The sequence below is a fragment of the Podarcis cretensis genome (genome assembly GCF_951804945.1).
Source record: "Podarcis cretensis genome assembly, chromosome: 8".
Lineage (NCBI taxonomy): Eukaryota > Metazoa > Chordata > Lepidosauria > Squamata > Lacertidae > Podarcis > Podarcis cretensis.
Window position 1 is genome coordinate 91,734,677 of NC_137177.1, and position 21,623 is coordinate 91,756,299.

At 48.7% G+C, this 21,623-nt stretch overlaps 1 protein-coding gene across 1 annotated transcript in view; it reads left to right on the forward strand.

The window, feature by feature from the left end:
* Positions 1-7,727: 7,727 nt before the first annotated feature.
* CNNM4 (cyclin and CBS domain divalent metal cation transport mediator 4) overlaps positions 7,728-21,623 on the forward strand; it is a gene marked incomplete at its 5' end in the record, with an annotated part of 52,512 nt that continues 38,616 nt past the window's right edge. Inside the window, one exon of the mRNA XM_079988996.1 lies at positions 7,728-9,177. Within this exon, the coding sequence (XP_079845122.1) occupies positions 7,728-9,177 (1,450 nt within the window). The remainder of the gene's footprint in view (positions 9,178-21,623) is intronic.

The window sequence follows — 21,623 nt, forward strand, 5'->3', positions numbered from 1 at the left end:
CCATGCAGTTCAAGCGACTTGGAGGCACATTTCAAGCACAAGGCTTCCCCCTCCCCCCGGCCAGAATCCTGGGAGCCGCAGTTTGGGCTGAAATGGCAGCGCCCAGGCTCCTGGCGGGGAAGGCACGTGCTCGCAAAGTGCTTTCAGGGTCTGAAGTGCACTCACTGCCCCTTAGAAATTGCTCTGGAACGACCAGGTAGAGGACTTTGATCTCTTGAGCAGACGTGGGTATAAAGTTGCAGGGTGCAGTAGATCACTTCCCGTGGCTTGCCGGACCAGTTCTTGCCCACAGGCATTAAGTTACCCCCAGGCCAGCCCTGCTGGACCCAGTTCTTTGGTGCCAGCCTTCCTTCTCCTAGCCTGTGTTGCTATTTCTCTTCGTCTTTTGAAATGAGCCATCTTTCTCCGAAAATCGATAGTGACTCTCTTGGTGTTCAGTAAGGGCCCACTGTGCTTGCACTGACAAAAACCATGAAATTATTTTTCAATATCCAATTAATGCTGGCAGGAAGTCAAGGCCAAAAGCACTGCACCGACTGCCAATATGCTACCAAGCCCATTTCAGTACCGATAATCAAAAGTACTGGTTTTAGTACAACACCCTAAACAACTTGGGAATCTGTTGCCTGAGAGACAGATCAGCTTGAATGTTAACATGGGCTAGGAAGATGGGCTCCCACCTGTGACAGAAGTGGGCAGCCCAGCGGAGGGTCTTCTTGGTGGTTGCATCCCAGCTCTAGCTCACCATCCCTCTGAGATTCACCAGCACAATTGAATTGTCACTGCCAGGTGAAGACTGGGTCATATCTACACCAATACTCTTCTACCACTTTAATAGTCTTGGCCTCCTCCAAAGAGTTGTGGGAACTGTAGCTTACTTCTCCCAGCACCCTTCACATAGTAATTTATACTTTCCACACCAATTTTTCCGTCAATAAACCCCTGTGGATTTGCCTGCATGTCAAAAAGAGATGTGTGAACCAGTATATCCCAGGTCAGCGACTGAGCTGATCAGGAAGCTTCAGAAGTGCTTCAGAAGCCTGGCTGACTCCAACTAGGGTCACATCCCCACCATGCATTTAAAGCACATTTATACCAATTTAACAGCCATGGCTTCCCTCAAAGAACCCTGGCACTGTCCTTGACCCCTCACAGAGCTTCAGGTCCTGGGATTATTCAAAGTTGGACATGATGTGTCACCGGTCTCATGCTGTGGAATACTCTTCCATAAATGATTCTGCACACATCCTAACTACTAATTTCTTTCTTCTTTTTAAAAATGTATTTATCATTGTCATTTTACAATTAAAACAAGAGATAATAATCCGAATACCACTAGGGTTGCCAGGATGTCTGGGGAATTCCAGATATATGGCAACCCTAAAATACACATTTAGTTTCAACCTCCCCCCACCTTTTCCATGGTTTGCTTCATTATTTTCTCTTCCACTACATAGTCTAATTAATCTTTTCATTTTCTCTCTTTCTTATATAAATTTATTTAATTTTCAAATTTACGAACAGTCATCAAGCAAACAAAACGAAGGAAGAGTTCCATCGATTCCCCTGGGCTCCCCCCCCCCACTTTGTGGGTCCTTAAGTTAACCTTTTTCTCCTGCACCTTCTCTGTTGATCCAATTCTATTAAATCTCCATTACAACATAGTCCAACATTTAACTATAAGTGTCATCCCAATCCTACTAGTAATTTTATTTGTTTACAATGATTTTTAAGGTAAATTATATATTTCCCCCATTTCTGAAGATGCAACTCTTTACCCTGGCTTCTGACACTTGAGACGCACCATATTTCTGTGACTGAAAGTTGTTTTAGACTGTTTTTAATAATGTGTTTTAGTTGTTGTAACCTGCTCTGGGACTGTAGGGTGAAGGATAGGTAATAAATTAGCAACAAAAAGTTTTATTCTACCTGCCTATATTGTTGTAAACTGCCTTGATATTTTATAGGAGTGGGCAATGTGTGAATATGCTTATAACAAATATATACATATTCCATAGATCAGGGTGGAGGGCTGCTTTCAGCCTGAGGGCCGCATTCCTAACCTTCCAGGGGCCGCACACCGGCAGTGGGCGGGCCAAGAGGCAAGAGCAGGTGAAGGAACTAAAGCAAATTTTACCTTTGTACAGTCATAGGCTCATTTCTCCACACACTCCTGTGCTCCTCTCCATCCCTATCCAGGCACCCAAGAAGTATTAGCCGACTTCCAACCAGGTGCAAACACTCAAATCGGGTGTGAAGCAGGACGGGTAAGGCTGCAGCCTGGGGAAAGTCTCAAGGGCCGGATACAGAGATGCAGAAGGTCGCATTCTGCCCTTGTTGAACTTGGCTGGGTGGAGGAGGGGACGCAACTAGAATGAGTTGGTTCTGCCTGTCCCTGGCTCTGGCTCCCCCCACAGTGGGGCTCCCGGCCCTCCCCACTACCAGTCCCACCTGGTGCCCCTGCCAATCAGACAAGTCAGAGATTCCTACACACACAGCCCTCTCCATCCTCCATCTAAGCATGCAAGAGGGATTGTAATAGTTCAAGGGCAGGATCCAGCCAGGAAAAAGCATTGAAGAAGTGGGTGGCGCAGAGCCAGAGAGGGGCAAGGTCTGGGAAGAGGGGGCAAGGGCCACATTTTGCCCCTGAGCCTGAGATTTCCCACCCCTGCTGTGCAGGTTGCAAAATTCAGCACTTCTTGATATGGGAGATTTCCTTCTTGTGACCCACTTGACTAATGTAAGAGGCTGCTTTAGTTACCGTGCCTGGATTTCCATTTGTTCTGCACCAGCTGAAGTGGCCTCATCAGAATGGTCTGCCCAATTGCTTTTTAAATAACTTATTGTGTTCTACTGAGCTGTTAAAAAACCCACATGTTCCCCCAAGAAACTGGCTGCATTTCAGGCATAAAAGGGCAAACTCCTTCGTCAGTGTGCTCCGTCTAACAATCTGTAAAGCTTTTTTGAAATCTTGGGCAGGGGATGAAAGGCACTATATAAATGCAAGATATTTATAGCCTTCCAAGCATTACTACCCAGGCAGATTGCCAGACAGACCTTGCTGGTTTGCTTTGTTGCCATAACATGAAGCCAGCAAGCAATGCTTTCTAGGGGGACTGTTTCCTTGCCATGTTGCACTGCAAATTGCAAACCTCTGTGAAAACCACAAAAAGTCAAGTCAAGCCCTAAATAGAAAACCACCCATCTGCTTTGAGCATGTCCACAATGCAGATTTGTGATGATTTTTTAAATAGTTGTCCCCTTTCCCCAGGGACGTCTGACAGTGGAAAGTGTATTTCTGTCACAGAGCTTAGGAAGCTGTAATGGAGAATTCTCACTGACTGCAGTAAAACAACAATTCTCCAGATTCTGTAGAAGAAGCCATGACAGGGAAGTGAGCCTAAAAGCCGAAGGGCAAGGTCACATCCCTGCCATACATTCGGTACACTCTTATGCTACTTTAACAGTCACGGAGAATCCTGGGAACTGTTAAGGGTTCTGGGAAGTGCATCTCTTTGAGGCCAGCACTCTTAACAAACTGCAGTTCCCAGGATTTCCCATGGCTCTTAAAATGGTGCAAGGGTGCTTTAAATTTACAATGGGGATGTGATCCAGTTGGCAGTGTGGCTTCTCAGCTGTATGACACACAGATGTTGAGGATATGAAGCTTCCCACCTGTCACTATTGACACCCTGAGGAAATCTTCATTTGTTCAATTTCTGTGCGTTAAGCTGCTGCTAAAGGCACAGGACCAAAGGCAGTGATCAAGGGGCACAAGAAGAGCCTGCTGGATCAGGCCAAGGGCCCACCCTGTTCTCACAGCAGCCAGCCAGCTGTCTCTTGTGGGAAACCTCCAAGCAGGACCTGAGCACACGGACACCTCCCCGGCTGTGGTTTCAGAAGCATTGCTGTCTCCAACTGCGGAGACAGAGCAGAGCCATTATGGCTAGAAGCCATTGATTGCCCTTCCTGAATGAATTTGTCTAATCCTCTTTTAAAAGCATCCAAGTTGGTGGTTGTTGTTGCCTCCAGTGGGAATGAGTTCCGCAGTTTAACTATGCCCTGTGTGAAGAAGTTCTTCATTGCATCTGCCCTGAATCTTCCAATGTTCAGCTTCATTGGGTGTCCATGAATTCTAGTGTTGGGGGGGGGACTTTTCTCTATTCCCTTATGCCATGCATAAGTTTATGAATTGCTATCATGATTCTTGCCTTTCCTGTATAAACTAAAATGTCCCAAGCACTGCAACCTTTTCTCACAAGGCAGTTGCTCCACAGCTGGTCCTTTGGTTGCCCTTTTCTGAACCTTTTCCAACTCTGCAATACCTTTCTCAAAGTGAGGAGACCAGAACTGTACACAGTATTCCAAATGTGGCCAGACCATAAGAGTTGCATAATGCCTTGTGATATGGGCAGCTTTATTTTCAATTCCTTTCCTAAGGACCAAGGGACCGTGTGGCGAAGGGCAGGCTCTAAATATGCTGGATAAATTAACAAACAAACAAAGTCCCAGGTATGCCTTTGACACATGAACTTTGCCCAATGCAGTGCTCTTTAGGGCCAAGGTATTTTGGAGAAGGCATGGACAAGTTTTGAGTCACACAGAAGACCACATCAAAGACAGAATGAAGAGGTTGTTAATTAATGCTTACAAAGAGACCAAATTCTAGTTTAAAATGCAAGCAGTTCAGGTCATAAAAATGCAGCTCTGAACTTAAAATTGTATGGAACAGTCATCCCTTGAGAGATTGTACCCCACACATAACCAGACAACAACAACAACAACAACAACAACAACAACAACAATAATAATAATCAGACACATATTTTAACTGCCACTTAAAACCACTTTTGGCAGATTAATCCTACATTATTATTTTTTAATTCACCACATTTTAGTATTGAAAACCACATTGGACAGGTATTGTTTGACTAAGAGTGTTCCTTTCTGGTATTTTCATTCTCCCCCATCAGACACCAGAATTTCCAGCTTGAGTTCTGCTAACAAAGCATTAATGAAGATCAATGACAGCAGGGTTCTTCTGCATTAAATTCTAATATTTATGCATCTCCCTGCCATTATAGCCTTTTACCTTTTTAATGTGAGCCTAAATCTCCTGAATAATTAAAAGCTGGGCTAAAATAGATGTAAAAATGGTACCAAGTAAAGGCGAAGATCTTTTGGGGTCCTGGGCCCAAGAAAGGCTCTGTGGCATTTGGAAGGGTTGCCCACGGGGGGGGGGCACTGGCCCCCAGAGGAGCATAGGTGGCCCAGCAGGACAGAGAGAATGAGGTGAAGGGATAATTTAGGGAAGAAACAGGCCTCTGGCCGTCCCAGCACAGCACAAACAAGGCAGAGAGGGAGGCTGCTGCTGGCGCCTGTACCTTGAGCACGTGCAGGCCAAGCAGAAACCCAGCATGGTGCAATTGTCCCTCATCACAGAATCATAGAGTTGGAAGGTGCCTGCAGGCTGATGGCAACGCTTTGCCTGTTGAATTTCACCTGCTTTGCCTGCAGGGTGATGTGGGGGTTTTCAGGCATAGGAGACCACACACAATGAGCTTCATGGCCGAGTGGGGATTTGAACCCTGGTCTCCCAGGTCCTTGTCTGACAGACCAACCACCACACACTTGCTTTGGAATTACAACTCCACAGTGGTTGGGACATCTGAAGGGCTCCAGCTCAGTCAGTCTACACTTACTGACAGCCGGTCACAAAGGTTTTAGACAGGAGTAGCTCTCAGCTTTGCCTGGAGATACCAGGCTCAAACTTCCATTCTTCTGCATGCAGAGTGTGTGCGCTGAAGCCACGGCCCTTTTCTCTGCTACTCTCTTGTGCATCTTCCTCCTGCCCCCAGCTCCCCCTTATGGTGTGTTTATCAAATTTATACTCAGGTTTCCATCCAAGATAAAGCTACTACAGTACAAAAAATATTCATGTACAGTATAAAAGAAAATCACCAGGGTTTCTGCATTTTTTAAAATCACACTTTTTAATTTATTTCATAAAATTTTTAAAAAGTTGAGTACCCTTCTGGCTTCTTTTTGAAGCAGCCAGTGTTTACAAAGCAGTTCAAGTAGTAGCTGGAAAAAATACACTCAGTTTTTCCAACTGATTTCCTGTAAATTCTTCAGACCTTTCCACCAATAGGACACAAGTGCCAAAAAGAATTTAGCAAAAGCACCTTCCTGGTGTAAGTAGGTCGGGAGTTTCAGTTTGGGTGCTGCCACACTAAAATATCTATAAAAGATATAGAGAGATATTTGTTTAATTCCAGAATTTCAATAATGGAACGAAAAGTATATGAAACAAGTCAATTCAATGACTAAAAGGGAGCTAAAAGGTGAAAAGGTACAAATGATAGAGCAAGCATGTGCAAAGTGCCTTTCCCTCCAGAGCGTCAGACTTAGAAGAAAAGGCCACCCTCTTAGGTCTGCATTCCTCTTCTCTTCTCCTGCTGATTCCAACTCTGACAGAAACATTGAGTACAATACCATACATTTAAAGCACATGAGTGTGATGCAGCAGCAAAATAAACCAATGCAATTATTTGGCTGCATCTACAGAAGTCCAGATCAAGGGACGTGTCCAGATCAAGGGACGTAATAGTACTGCTCTATTCTGCCTTGATCAGAGCACACCTGAAGTATATGACCAACTCTGGGCATCCCAAATTAAAAAGAATGTTGTGCAGAGCAGTGTGACCAAGATGAGAGGCTTGGAAACCATAGAATCATGGAATTGTAGAGTTGGAAGGGACTCCCAAGGGTCATCTAGTCCAGCCCCCTGAGAAGTAGGACTCTTTTGCCCAACGTGGGGCTCAAACCCATGTGCGAAATGACAGCCATCTTCAAATATCTAAAGGGCTGTCAAATGGAAGGTGGAGAAAGCTCTTTTCCTGCTGCTCCAGAGGGTAGGACCCAAACCAGTGGCTTCGAATTGAAAAAGGAGGTTCCACTAGAGTCTAGACATAGGAAGAACTTTCGGGAAGGTGAGGATTGTTCAGCAGTGGAAGAGATTACCTGGGAAGGTGGGACTGGCCTTTCTTGGAAGTTTTAGAACCGAGACAAGCTGGCCTGGGATGCTTTAGCTGTGCTTCCTGCCAGTGGCGTAGCCTGGGGGGTGCAGGGGGCCCGGCCGCACCGGGAGCAACATCTGGGGGTTAGGGTTAGGGGGTGCAAATTACTTGCCTTGCCCCGGGTGCTGACAACCCACGCTACGCCACTGCTTCCTGCACTAGATGACCCTCGGGAGCCCCTTCCAAGTCTGCAATGCTCTGATTCTCGCCCTCCCAAGGCTCGCGGCGGGGGGGGGGGGCAACTTGAATAAAATATTGGGGGGGGCCTGTAAGCCCCGCCCCGCATAACTGACCACATGATGCAATGCAGAGACACTATTTGAACGGGAATGTCCACCAACTTTTTTTGGGGGGCGCCTCAAATATTTTATTGTGGGGGCCGAAGACGGGACTTGGCGCGGGAAGTGCAGCGGTTCCGGGTGCTGCTTGGAGGTTGCTGCGGGGGCCGCGCGCGGGCTTGCCTTGCCCGGTCTGGGGCGCCTCCTTAAGCGGCCGGCCCCGCCCCGGCGCTGCCCCGGCGGGCGGGCGGGCGGGCGAGCGGGCGGGCGGGCGCTATGCAAAGGAGGCGAGCCCGTGACGCCGCAGTCGCAGCGCCCGCGAGCCCGAGTCCGCGAGCGCGGCAGGAGCGGCTGGCCGGGCGAGGCTAACATGGCGCTGGGCTGGAGCGGGCGGCCGCGCGGCGGAGGGGGCGAGGCCGGGGCGGCGGCGGGGGCGGCGGCGGCGGCGCTGCTGGTGGCGCTGCTGTGCCCGGCGCTGCCCGGCTCTGCCGCCGCCTCTGCCGCCGCCGCCCGCGCGGGGCCCCCGCCCCGGGTGCTGGGCATGAGGCTGGAGAGCAGCGACCTGCCGGCGCCCAGCGCGGCCAGCTTGTCGCCCATCCAGGTGCTGGAGGGCGCCGAGATCAAGCTGCGCCTCTACGGGCTGGGCATGCACGCGCGCGTCTCGGAGCTGGTCTCCTTCTCCGAGGTGGGCCCGGTGGGCAACGCCTCCTCCGCCTTCTGGGGCGAGGCCGCCAACGCCACCTGCCCCGAGAAGACGCAGGACCTGGTGGTGCAGCCGCGCGCCGAGGAGAGCCGGGACACCTCGGCCCTGGTCTCCGTCAAGGTGCAGCTCCTGCGCAAGGCGGAGAAGGCCAAGCTGTACGTCCTGTGCACGCAGAGCGGCCCCGGGCAGCCCTGGCTGCCCCTGGAGGGCCGCGACGCCTTCCTGCAGGTGGTGGAGGAGAAGAAGCACCTGCTGCCCCTCTGGTTCCAGGTGATCCTCATCGGCTGCCTCCTGGTCCTCTCGGGCATGTTCAGCGGGCTCAACCTGGGCCTCATGGCCCTGGACCCCATGGAGCTGCGCATCGTCCAGAACTGCGGCACCGAGAAGGAGAAGCGCTACGCCCGCAAGATCGAGCCCATCCGCCGGAAGGGCAACTACTTGCTCTGCTCCCTCCTCCTGGGCAACGTGCTGGTCAACACCACGCTCACCATCCTCCTCGACGACCTCATTGGCTCGGGACTGGGGGCCGTTGTGGCCTCCACCACCGGAATCGTCATCTTTGGGGAGATTGTCCCGCAGGCCCTCTGCTCCCGCCATGGCTTGGCCGTGGGGGCCAACACCATCATGGTCACCAAGTTCTTCATGCTGTTGACCTTTCCCCTCTCCTTCCCCGTCAGCAAGCTCCTGGACTGCGTGCTCGGTCAAGAAATTGGCACGGTCTACAACCGGGAGAAGCTGGTGGAGATGCTGAAGGTGACGGAACCTTACAACGACCTGGTGAAGGAGGAGTTGAACATGATCCAAGGGGCTCTGGAGCTTAGGACTAAGACCGTGGAAACTGTCATGACCCCACTGCACGACTGTTTCATGATCAACAGTGATGCCATCTTGGATTTCAACACCATGTCTGAGATCATGGAGAGTGGCTACACTCGTATCCCCGTCTTTGAGGAGGAGCGGTCCAACATTGTGGATATACTTTACGTCAAGGACCTGGCCTTTGTAGACCCTGATGACTGCACCACCCTCAAGACCATCACCAAGTTCTACAACCACCCTGTCCATTTTGTCTTCCATGACACCAAGTTGGATGCCATGCTGGAGGAATTCAAGCTGGGTAAGGCAGATGGCTGTTAACCAGAAGGCTGGTGGTTTGGTCCACCCAGGGATGGCAGTGGGCAGGATTTCTGTGTTGCAGAGGGTTGGACTAGATGATCCTCGGGGTTCCTTCCAATTCTATTGTTCTGTGAAAGGGGGGGCAAGGATGTGCATCTAATACTAGACTGGCAAAGTTAGTGCCCTTGTAGGTGTCAGAATTCAGGGCCGGTCAGAGGTATGTGCCTATCTCTCGAGGCACCGGCTGAATTCTTTTGACCTCCCTCCGGCGACTCCCGGCAGTAAAAACACACGAGGTCCGTTCCGGCGATTTTTCTCAGGCTGTGAGAAAAACACACCAACGGCTTCCCCTCCTCCCTGCTCTCCAGCATATCCCCAGGGAGGGGAATCAGACTCAGACAGAAATGTATCTACATGTTTTATTCCTGTCTTCAGCAGTCATATAGAGAAAACATGTCTGCTCTGTTCAACAAACAGAGAGAAACTCCAAACTCCACCCATGTACATCCTGTACAGGTCATATGACACACACACTGAGCTAACATCCAGTGCTCAGTTCAGAATGGACTGCCCCTTTGTTTCCATGGCAACAGTCACATACATCCTGTCTGGCTTTGCAGCCACAAGCAGCTGACTTGGCTGCTATAGCCTTTGCTTGCTGCTGCATTGCTGCTTTAGAATAACATACTCCCCCTAAAGTATCAATGCGTGCTGCGAGCAAAGCGTCATCCAGAGAAGAAAACAAACAGTTGTTATACTTATAACACTCCCCTGTTGTTTCAGTTCCATCCTTGGAACTACCCGCCACTGGTTTTACCAATGTACCTCTCTGGTTGTGTGACTTCCAAGGAATGAATGCTTCTGCATTACCTTGGTTAGCAACTCTCTGTTGTGCCTTTGTCTCTGACTCAGACACAGCTTCAATTTGACCTTGGTCGTTTACAACAGCAACACATGCAATAGCTTGGTTGGCAAACTCTTTTGAATACCTCTTGGGTGGTACACCCTTCGTTGCTCTCTCAGACCTACGTAAGAGGTGCTGCTCTTCTCTGCTTTCTGGTTCAGCCTCTGAACTCTCTGAAGAACCAGTACTAAGCTTAATCAGTGGTTCATCCTCCTCTTCTGAGGGTCTAGTCATTACGTGAGATTTCCTCTCAATGACTGTGACAACTGAGCTGTCTGAGCTATCGCTGTCATCATCAGTACTACTGAACTCAATAAGATCAAACTCATCATCATCATCATCAGAATCATCATCATCTCCTGTGGGAAATGTGTGAACAATCACTCGCTCCTGTTCAGGAGCACTCTCTAGAAATTTTGTGAGAATCACCTGACCAGATTCAGACAAAATTACTCTGTAGAGACCCTTTTCATAACCCACAAAAATGCCTCTGGCATTCTTTACTCCACCTGGAGCTTCTGTCCTCACATGAGACCCAAAAACCTTGAAATGGGCAACAGAAGGTTTTCTGTGGAACAGTTTCTCAAAAGGAGAACATCCCAAGTCTTTTGAAACCTTTCTCAACCACGTATAAGTATATGACATTAGCGACTCAGCCCAGTACTCATGTGGCAGATGTGAACTAAGCAATTGCGCCTCCATTCCCTTTTGCAATTCTTTGTTCACCCTAACACAGACACATCTGTTCCAAGCTTCTTCGGAAGCTGCAATTTTGTGTCTTATCCCTTTCTTCTTCAGGAACCTCTGGAAATCCTGTAAGAGAAAAATTGGCTTCTCATCTGTGCAAAGACAATCTATGTCAGCATCATGCATATTTTTAACCTTGTCACAAAACTCTTTAAACCTTTCTAAGGCTTCTTTCGGTCTCTCCAAAAGATAAATCCAGACAAAACCTGTGAAAGAATCAACACATATTAGGTAATACTTTGCATTGCCTCTAGATGGTGCTAAAGGACCAATCACATCAGCATACACCCGCTGAAATGCCTTGTCGACCCTCGAGGTGACCTGCTTGGTGTTCTTTTCAGCTACACCTGCAAAAGAAATCATGTTAGAATCATAAGAATTACATTCCATGTAATCACTTTGATCAAAAGTCAACAAATACAGTCCATCTTTCTCTTTGGCAGAAAGATACAACTCTCCATCTTTGTAGATCTCGCAGTGTTGATCATCATAGGACAGTTTTAGTCCCTTCTTGGCAATCTGCGAAACGCTGAGCAGATTGTACTTCAACTCTGGAACCAAATAAACATTGTTTATAGTCAAGTTCTGACTTTTAAGATACACAGTCCCAATTCCGGTGGCTTCCAGCTCTTGACCGTTGGCTTGTTGTACAACGAAGCTTTGCTTCTTAAACGACGAAAACAAATCCCTGCGATGGGTCATGTGAACCGTCGCTCCCGTGTCTAAAATGAAAGAATTCCCCACTTGTGGTGTGGCTTTTAGGGACATCAAAGCCTTTGCAGGCTTCGCCTGTGACTTGGCATGACTTCTGCCTGACGCCTCAGACTTCGTGGAGCTTCCCTTGGCTCCTTTGTTCTGACGTGGCTTCCTGCAGTACCGCTGAAGATGCCCAGTCTGTCCACAATTGTGGCATCGGACAACGTTCAAAGCTACAGCGTCTCCTCCAGTAGCTACAGCAGTGGGGGTGTCTGAACTCCGTTCTTCCCTCCCCCTGTCCTTGACTTCCAGGGCGGCAAGTCTGTCATGTTCGTTCAGAACCACGGCAAAGACCCTGTCCGATGTTAGATCTTGCGCTGGGAGAGACCCCAGCTGACTGGCAACCGTTTTGTAAGTCCGATTCAGGCTGTTGATCACCATGAAGCAAAACACTTCCTCATGCAGACGGAAATTGCGTTCCACCATCTGCTGACGCAGAAATTTCATTTCCGTCAGGTGCGCTTGAACATCTCCATCAGGCGCAAGCCTCAGGTTAGTCAGCTTTTCAAAATACAGCAACGCTGAAGAACCTGCATCTCTCTGATGTGTCCTTCTCAGCGTGTCCCAAACATCTTTCGCGTGCTCTAAATCTTGTATATGAACAAGCTGAGAGTCTGACACGCACAGAATTATAGCAGTTCTGGCCTTCACATCCTGTGACTCCCAAGCACGCGTTGGTGCTGCAGGGATGGGGTTTTCAATCACCCCAAACAGTCTCTGATTCTGCAGCAAGGCCTTCATCTTAATAGACCAAGATGCATAATTGTCACTGGTCAAAAGGGGTGGAGAAGGCAGGCTTCCCTTCTTGACATCCATTTTGAGTCCTTGCATTGACTCTCAAACACAAGCCTCTAAAATCCAATAGCTGGCTTGTTTACACTCTGTGCACCTGGCAGCAATAACACTAGCCGCTTGGAAAGTCCCTTTCCAACAGTTCCTGTGTAAAGGCCTAGTCAAAACACGACTTGTTTGTGCCACTCTGGGCATAGCCTGACTTCCAGCCCTTATCTGCGTTGCTTAGCAACCACATTCCTTTCCTTGGACAGGAAAAACCACAGGAATGTTTGGAATGCAGACTCTTCTCTCTCGGAGCTGTTTTTCCCAAACGTTGCTCCCATGAAGCAGAGAATTAATCCAGCTGCATTCACACTCTTAAGCCCGAAAATCTCATACCTGGGCTCCGTAGCTTGGCTTTCAGCTTCTTCTGGTCAGCTTCTGGCTGCAGAGAATCAGCTTCCATCTCAGGCTTCCATGGAGAGGGATGAATACAGTCTCCTTGATGCAGACCCCCATGGATCGTAGCAACCGTCAAATGCTACCAATGTCAGAATTCAGGGCCGGTCAGAGGTATGTGCCTATCTCTCGAGGCACCGGCTGAATTCTTTTGACCTCCCTCCGGCGACTCCCGGCAGTAAAAACACACGAGGTCCGTTCCGGCGATTTTTCTCAGGCTGTGAGAAAAACACACCAACGGCTTCCCCTCCTCCCTGCTCTCCAGCATATCCCCAGGGAGGGGAATCAGACTCAGACAGAAATGTATCTACATGTTTTATTCCTGTCTTCAGCAGTCATATAGAGAAAACATGTCTGCTCTGTTCAACAAACAGAGAGAAACTCCAAACTCCACCCATGTACATCCTGTACAGGTCATATGACACACACACTGAGCTAACATCCAGTGCTCAGTTCAGAATGGACTGCCCCTTTGTTTCCATGGCAACAGTCACATACATCCTGTCTGGCTTTGCAGCCACAAGCAGCTGACTTGGCTGCTATAGCCTTTGCTTGCTGCTGCATTGCTGCTTTAGAATAACAGTAGGGTCACCCCATACATTAATGTGGGAAACCTGGGTTTGTTACTTAGTGTATTCTCACCTAGGAATTTCAACCAGTCACAGGTCTCCAGTGAGTGTCTGTATAACACTTGTGTGCATTCTCATGTTGCATTCACAGCAGTGTGGGAAGACGTCGAGTCTAGAATGGGCTGAGTTTGGTTGTCTTCTTGAACAGGTTATGTAGCCCAGTCCTACAAAGATTTACTCAGAAAAGCGGAATTGACATTTCATTCTAACAATGATCTTCAATTTTAGCATCAGCAAAACTCTGAAGTGGGGTAATGCTATTCACCCCCACCCGTTGTATGCTAGTATAAAACAGCCTTTATCTTATGCACACACACAAACATCAGATCCGTTTGAAACAAGGTCTTGAAAGCCCGTTTTGGGGGGTTACATTGTACAGTATGTACATTTTTTCCATGTAGGGAAACTATCTAACAGGGATCAAATAGGATGAAAGTGAGAAATGAGATATTTCCCGCCTTGGAGCAGATTAGCTGGGTGAAGGGCTAAAAAATTACAGCTGATTTCTCTAGCATTAAACAAGAATCACTGAGAATCTGGGACTTGGGAAACTTAGTTGCAAAAGTAAAATATTTTTAAAGCTTTGAGAATTGATAAGTGGGGAGGCCAGGTATATTGGACGCCCTCAGCGATTCAGCTAACTGCTGTGATGTTTTCCCCCATTTAAAATGCTTCAGTTCTTAGAGTTGTTGATACAGTTTCATTGCCAAAGGGATGTTTCCAACCATTTCTGGAGGAGTACCAGGAAGTCTAGATGTTAAGATGAAGTCAACCCTGCTTGATGCTGGAAGCTCTTAAAGCCACACTGCTAAAGCCTCAACCTGTGTGTTGCTTTGCAAAGACCCCCACCCCACCCCCTGCTCCACCCCCGTTTCCCTCCTGGAGGATAGAGTAATGTTTTGATTTCTTTGCAAAGCTCCACCGAGGCCCACAGGGTATCTCGGTTGGTAGAGCATGAGACTTTTAATCTCAGGGTCATGGGTTTGAGTCCCCATGAGGAAAAGATTCATGCATTGCAGGGGGCTGGACTAGATGATCCTCAGTGTCCCTCACAACTCTGCAATTCCATGACTCTGTGAATCATAAAGACACGCTGCACCTCGAAATTCTCCTCCACAAGCACCATTTCTCCTCATTTCAAAGGAGTTCGGCACAAGAAGATTGCCCCCTGGTATTGCTGTTGTTTCCAACAATTAAACATGTTGACATGTATCAATAAGGAGAAAGGGGAAGGTTGCCTTTGTATGGGGAGGGGGTTACCCTTATATGAATGTCTTCCTTCCTTTTGCAATCTAAACATGCCCTCATGGGATGATGGTTGAAATCCTGGCGAAAAAGTGAAACTACTCAGTCTGTACGTGCATGTCTTTTGTTGTTCTTCATTTCCTACTTTAAGGAAGTGCATCTGCCCTTTTCTGCACTGAGTCTGTGAGTGAAGAGCAAGCTAGCTGAGGTTTCAAAAGTACTGCGGAGTTCTGATGTGGTTAAATGCCATTGCAATGTTTGTAACGTGGCAATGACCCTTTATAACCAAAACATTGAACACCTCCTTTGGGTGTAAGGAGATTGCCTTTAAGACCAACTTTCGCCAAATTGGACCAAAACCCCCATCAGCCGCACTCAATGCTGGCTGGAGATGTTGGGAGTTGTAGTTCAAAGCATCAGGAGGGCACCAGCTTGGCAAAGGCTGTTGTGGATAGTTGTTCTAAACCAGGGGTCAGCAAGGTTTATTTTTCCTGGGCCGGATCGGTCCTGCGGAGATCCTCCATGGGTCGGATCGTGTGCCTGCCTGCAATTTTTGGCGTCTGCACAGACGCAATTTCTGGCACCGCAGAAGCGAGTCCCCACGCTGTGCTGCGCTGTGCTGGTTTAGCGCAGTGCGTGAGCGGGCGGCTTGGTTCAGGGCTGGTTCATGGGCCGTTCAAATGACCTCCATGGGCCGCTTCCGGCCCATGGGCCTTAGGTTGGTGACCCCTGTTCTAAACAGTGTGCCGTGAGAGAATTAATATTCAGTTGTTTAAATGTATTAATACTGATTTTTTTTAAAAAAAAACAATTAAAGGCTTGGGTGAGCTCAATGTGCTTGTCTTCAGAGGTGAGGCTGCTTGCTGCTTCTCTGCATGATGCATTGCACTGACTTTGCCAGTTGCCACCTTCCAGTGGAGGTGAGTAACTACTTCTGCATTGGGTGTGATGGCATGGCCTCAGAAGAGGTTACCTATTGCTTCTATGTGAACCATCACCTCTGTTCTAATTAGTTTGTATGGCTGGGGAGTTATTTTGCTGAGTACTGGTTTTGACCTGGTCATTCATTCAGTCACTGCTGATGCAGAGATGATGCAGAATTGCTCACCCTCCAAGGAAGCTGCCCGTTGTGTCCACTGCTTTGCAATGAGGAGGCAAACTGAGATCTGTGACTCATGCAGGACTACAGGATGTGAACTAACAGCACAGTCCTCAGATATATACTTGGCCCATTTAACACCCAGCCATGGCTTAATATGATGAACATATTGTGGCTGCTTTGCTCCTGCACTGAGCTCAGCTAAGCTGTGCTTTAGCTCAGCGTATCATCCAAACCATGGCTCATAGGTTACCTCTCTCCAAACAAACCATGAGCTGTAACCAAGGCTTGCCCAGGTGAGCAAAACCACAGGTCCAGGTTTCAGTGATATACTAAGCTTCTCTCCTAATTGGATTACTCTAAAAGCTGAGATCGTCCAGCAGTCACCAGATTTGTGGTGCAGGAGTAGCCCTCCAGATGAAATTGGACTGCCTCTCCCACCTGCCCCAACCAGTGTTCGAAAATAGCCGGGCACCAGGCACAGTTTGCTACTGGAGTGGGACCAATTGTGGAGATTTCTGAGCACCAGATTGGCGACCACAGTTTAAAAATCTGCCTTAGTCCATAGTTAATGCCATTTCCATTTCCACTGTGTGTGCTTCTTCTCTGGTTGCATACTGGAAAAAGTGAATTGTTGGAAGAGCAAGCTACAGTCAAGTTAGTTAAGATCACAGAATCGTATAATTGTTGCATTGGAAGGGACCCCCAGGGTCATCAAGTCCCAACTTCCTGGCGAATAGACATTCTCTTGTGGCGACCTTAACCTAGATTTAAGTTTCTAACAGTGGCCCCAACCAGCATGGACAGTGGTCAGAGCTGATGGGTGTTGTAGCCCAGAAGTATCTGACGGGCACTGTGTTGGCTATTCTTGCCTTAAAATGCAAGAATCTGTCATGGGTGGCTTTGACCCTCTGTGTGAGAGTATAGTCTCATGAACTTTTCCCGCTGCATCTCTTGCTATGTTTGAGTCACCAGAAAGGCTTCCCAAAGGCACGGGAGATTCTGCTTCTTTTCAAAGGCCTAGGACTGAAAGACTTTAAAAGCTTTGTGTCTATACTTTGTGGCAGACTGAAGACCTTGACGCTGATGGTCTGAGCTGGCATGTTCCATTCTCAAAGGACTTAAACAGCTTGCACTCCAACTTTGGTGAGGGAAGGGAAAGTTGTCAGTTTGACTGGGATTATAGACCTCACACAGGGATAGTTTGGGAGACTGGGAACTGGTCCTGGTATATATAGAAACTTTTAAGGGACCAGAGGAGTTGAAGGAAGGAATCCACAGTCATTCATGGAACCTGAAGAAGCAGCAGATAGAGGACAGTGCTTAAAGTTGCAGTTCTAGGGTCTGGAGGGGTGCCTGTTTGGAGGCAGGGGGAGAGGAGTGTTAAGAACAGTGTTCGAAACTGAGATATGAAAGCTAGGAGCTAAATGGCACTTGGAACCAATGTTATGGGTACAACAACGGAATGTCTGGGCACGCTTTTTTATAACAAGAATACAAAGCTGAAAATGAATGAACTGCAGCTAAAATATTATGTTCATTTTTCACATGGTCTAGTCCTTTCCCTGCCCACCCCCCTAATATTCTTAAGAGGGTCTCTTTTCCAGTCTTCAGAGAGTAGCTGGAAGTGGGGAGGCAGAAAAGGGTCCTCCTTTCCTTCCACTCCGCAGTTTTAATCTGAAATCTTACGCACAGTACTGTGCCCAGAGCTCAGAAACTACTCTCACTACTGAAATTCCCTGTCACAAAATGTGCCTAGAACAAAGGGAATTTCGAACACTGGTTAAGAAGGTTGGTCAAGGGACAGGATGGCTAAAGGAAGTGGGACAGAGTGGCCGTGGCCAGAAAAGCAAGTGTCTGAGGAGGGAAAACAGTTGGTGGACCTGGTTTGCCAAGAAGCGAGTCTGATTGGAGCATTACTACAGGGGTTCTCCATTTGTGGACCACCAGTGGTCTGTGAGCTTCATTTAGATAGTATGTGGCATCGTTGTGTATCCCCATAGTAGCTGGGATGTGGAGGGATGCCTTTTGGATTTTCCAAGTTGGACACCAAAATGTCTTTGTATAGCTCTGGGAAAAGATGCCAGCTTGTCTGGGAGCATTTAGCTGGTACAAGAACCAAGCACTTAAAAATGAGCTGTTAAGGAGGACTCCAAACTGAGAATCTACTCAAACCGCAGTAGCAAATATTCTCTGTGGGCTGGAGGGGGGAGAGAGAGCACTGGCAAAAGGCAGAGGACAAGTTCACAGATGGAGGGACAGCTCGCTAGCTGTAAATCGATGGGAGGAGCATGTGACAAGCGCCCGATAGCTCACCCAGCCCAGAGGGCACATCAACAACAGATGAGGGAAAACAAGAAGAGACAATGGCTGTGGAAACCCAGAGCTTCATTTGAGCTAAAGCTCAGCGAAAGCTACGCCCCATATCTTTCAATGCAGGCATGCATTCCTGAAGCCTGTGAAAATAATACTGCAAGTGTAGAGCAATTAAGCATGTGCAGAGTATAATTCCCTCACCACATTCGGTCCCCTCTCCCAGTGTCTGTGACAGGCAGGAATGGCTTCCAGGGAGGAATGGCTCTAAGAATTAAGCGCTGCTGCTTTGGGGATATATTTGCACCTCCAGCTGCCTCCCTTTTAGCATTGAAGGAGGAAAGAAAAAGACCAGTGCAGAGGATTTTTAAATCTCTGAAGGCAGGAGCAGCCTATGCCCTGGGAGACCAGATCCTAAAAAGGCATAACACAAAAGGAAAAGGGATTGGATGGGAGGTGGACGAGAGCAAGCCCTGGCACTTGTTCTTGGTTGCAAAGTTCAGCCAGCTGGAATGGAAAGAGTTAATGGAGCAGAGGATCCAAATGTTGCTGATCTCACAGCAGAGCTGGAAGAGTGCATGGGAGTAGCGGGGGGGGGCTGCCCCCAATCAATAAATAAAAATAAAAATACATATCTAACTGAGGTTCTGCCCCCCCCCAACATAAATCCTGACTACGCCCATGGAGGAGTGGTCCTTCTCCTCTTCTGCTGGTCTGCTCTAGCTGCTTCTTGTTGTTGTCACAATAAATAGTACGTAGATTTTGCTCCAGGCTGGGCCAAGGCTTGAACCTCCCTGGGTCACACTTTTAGTCCGTTCTGGATCCCTGTTGCTGGAAGCCATAGGAAGGGCAAGAGCTCTTGTGCTTTGGTGCCGCTTGCTGGTTTCTCGCAGGCATCTGGGTGACCACTGTGAGGACAGGGTGCTGGACCACATGGGCCATTGGCCTGACCCAGTAGCACTCTCCTTATGATGTTCTTCCTTGCACAACACCAGTAGAATTCAGCATTTACTGGTGCAATTCTTTAAAAGTTATATTTTGATTCAGACAAGAACAGCAAGCCATTCATAGTGACCCACACATAAGAGCCTATAGGAGAATACTGTGAACATTCCATTTTTCCTGTTCCTGCTTCAGACCTTACAATCCTAAAAAGCTTTCAGAGATCAGATTTTATTTCCAGGTGCCACCATTTCTCTTAAGTGTCCAGAAGGATGCATGTTTGACTGTGTCGGTAAAGAACAGCACACACCCTCGTCTCTGTTTGGTGTTAGAGGGGGCTACTTTCAGGAAGGTTGGACTTTTGGGGTCTTCCATCCCACAGATCTGGAGAGGCATCCTTTGAATTTCTGGCTTCTCCGGTGAGGGTGCTTGATAGGCCTCAGTCGTTGTTTTGTGGACTGTGGCTCTGCAACGTTCTCTTGCTCTCTGTGCTGTTTTGGGAGTGGCAGGGGAGATGAACCTTACTCTGCTTTTCAGGTCTTGTTTGCCTAGGGCTGTGTCCGCCTTGAGTTGAAGGCATCACCCTCCCTCCCACCCCCACCTGAGGAGAACTTCCTGCCACTGCTGTGACCCATGGCCAACTGGCGGACACAGAGCTGGACTGCCCTCACTACAAAAGAAATGGCCATCATGGATGGCTTGCTGCAGGGGTCGCAAACATGGAGTTCTCCAGATGTTGGATCCCAGCTTAAATCGACCCCAGCTAGCACTGCCATTGGTCAGGGAGGATGGGAGCTGCTGCCAATAACATCTGGAAGCCACCAGGTCCACACTCTAAGGAGCAGTTGCAGCAACTGGGGACCCCTCACCCTCCGCCCGTTTATGTACCTTCCTCCAATGGGTAGAGTTCATGCAGCCGGAGACTACACCTTCATGAAAGCTGCTTCTGCTCTTCCCACTTCAATTCTCTCCTGGCTCTTGGAGACAGTGCTGCAGGAGAGGGTGGGGAGGCACTTGCCTGGCCTGCCTCTTCCTCTCCAGCTCTGAAACTTCTTCTGCCTCTGATTCTTGCCTCTTGGCTGGTACAGGTCCCCAAGTCCCTGCCCTCCGCTCCTCACCAGCCCCCCTCCCCCTGGTGCACACTTGCCCTCATCCTGCCAGTCCCTGCCAGTGGCTTGCCAAGAGTATGAGTTGGTGCCAGAAGCAAGATTTGAACTAGGGGCTCTTGGCTTGTGCTCCTAGTTGCAGGTCAGTGCTGCCTCTGTGCTGCTCAGTGACCGATGATCCCGGAGTGTTCTGAGAACTTGAGGTGCTCTGTCCGCAACCCCCACCCCAAGCTGGAGGGTATGTGGTACATCTGAATGTGCCACATGTAGGCCGTGTTACCTCCACCAGAGCCTCACAGAGCCAGCCTTACTCCCAGATGGGTGGATTCCTCAGCCTCCTGCTCACCTGTTGCATCTGAGGACTGACAAGCAGGGATGGACGGATGAGTTTATTTCTGGTCCATGGCTGCCAGGCTGCATGCTGCCAGGCCCTGCTCCCTCTGCCAGTCCCAAGGGTAGTCAGAGCCCTGTGGGTCCCTTTACTTTCAGAGGCCACCTGCTGAGCCCCATCTCTCATCAACCTTAACCCCTTCCTTTCCTTCTTCCAGCCTCTTTCTCTTGCAGTATCACCCACTCTCTGCTCTCCTCCTTTCTGGCTTCCCTGACTTCAAAGCCATCCGCTCTACCTGCTTTCTCTCCCTCGGTTTGGGACCCTTCCAGGGAGATGCTGCCAGCTGCCTTTTCATTCTGTGGCTATTCCTGCTGTGCTGGAAGCCTCCTTTCTCAGAGGCTGATCAATCCTGCTGGCAAGCCGTGGAACCTGCTCCTCACACCTCCATTCATAAATCGGCTGGACCCTGGTTCTGCAGCAATCTGTGCATTTAAAAAGGGGGGGGGCAGAGAAAACTGCATTTCCCCCCTCACAATGTGCATTAGTCCACGGCATCTCCAGGTACGGCCCCACCTGAAATCCCCGAGAGGCTCTCCACTCAGTAGAGACAGTGTGCAGCTAAAGGAACCAAATGGCCTGACTCTAGAAGGCTGCTCCATATGGTACCATGAATATGGGGTGGGAGGTAAAATGGATGCCTCCCCACAAGCCCTTGGGTCAGACCTGTCCCTTCAGAGGCAGTAAAGGCCTCTGAATACCAGTTGCCGGAAATCACACGTGGGGAGAGTGGCTATTTATTTATTTTATTGTTATTTATTTATTTATTTACTTACTTACTTACTTACTTACTTACTTACTTACTTACTTACTTTGTATACTGTCCTATACTCTCATATCCCAGGGCTGGTTGCAACATAAAGTCACAACATAAAAAACAAAAAGTACATAATAAAAACGAAGACAACCCAATAGCCCCCCTTCCGCACCACATTTTAAAAGGGCATCAGATGTCAACAAGCCTGGTGAAGGAGGAACCTTTAAAGGTGTAGAACGAAGGTGGCAGCCGAACCTCCCTTGCCCTCGGTTCCTGCTTTCAGGCTCCATGTAGGTCCCTGGTTGGCCACTGTGAGACAGGATGCTGG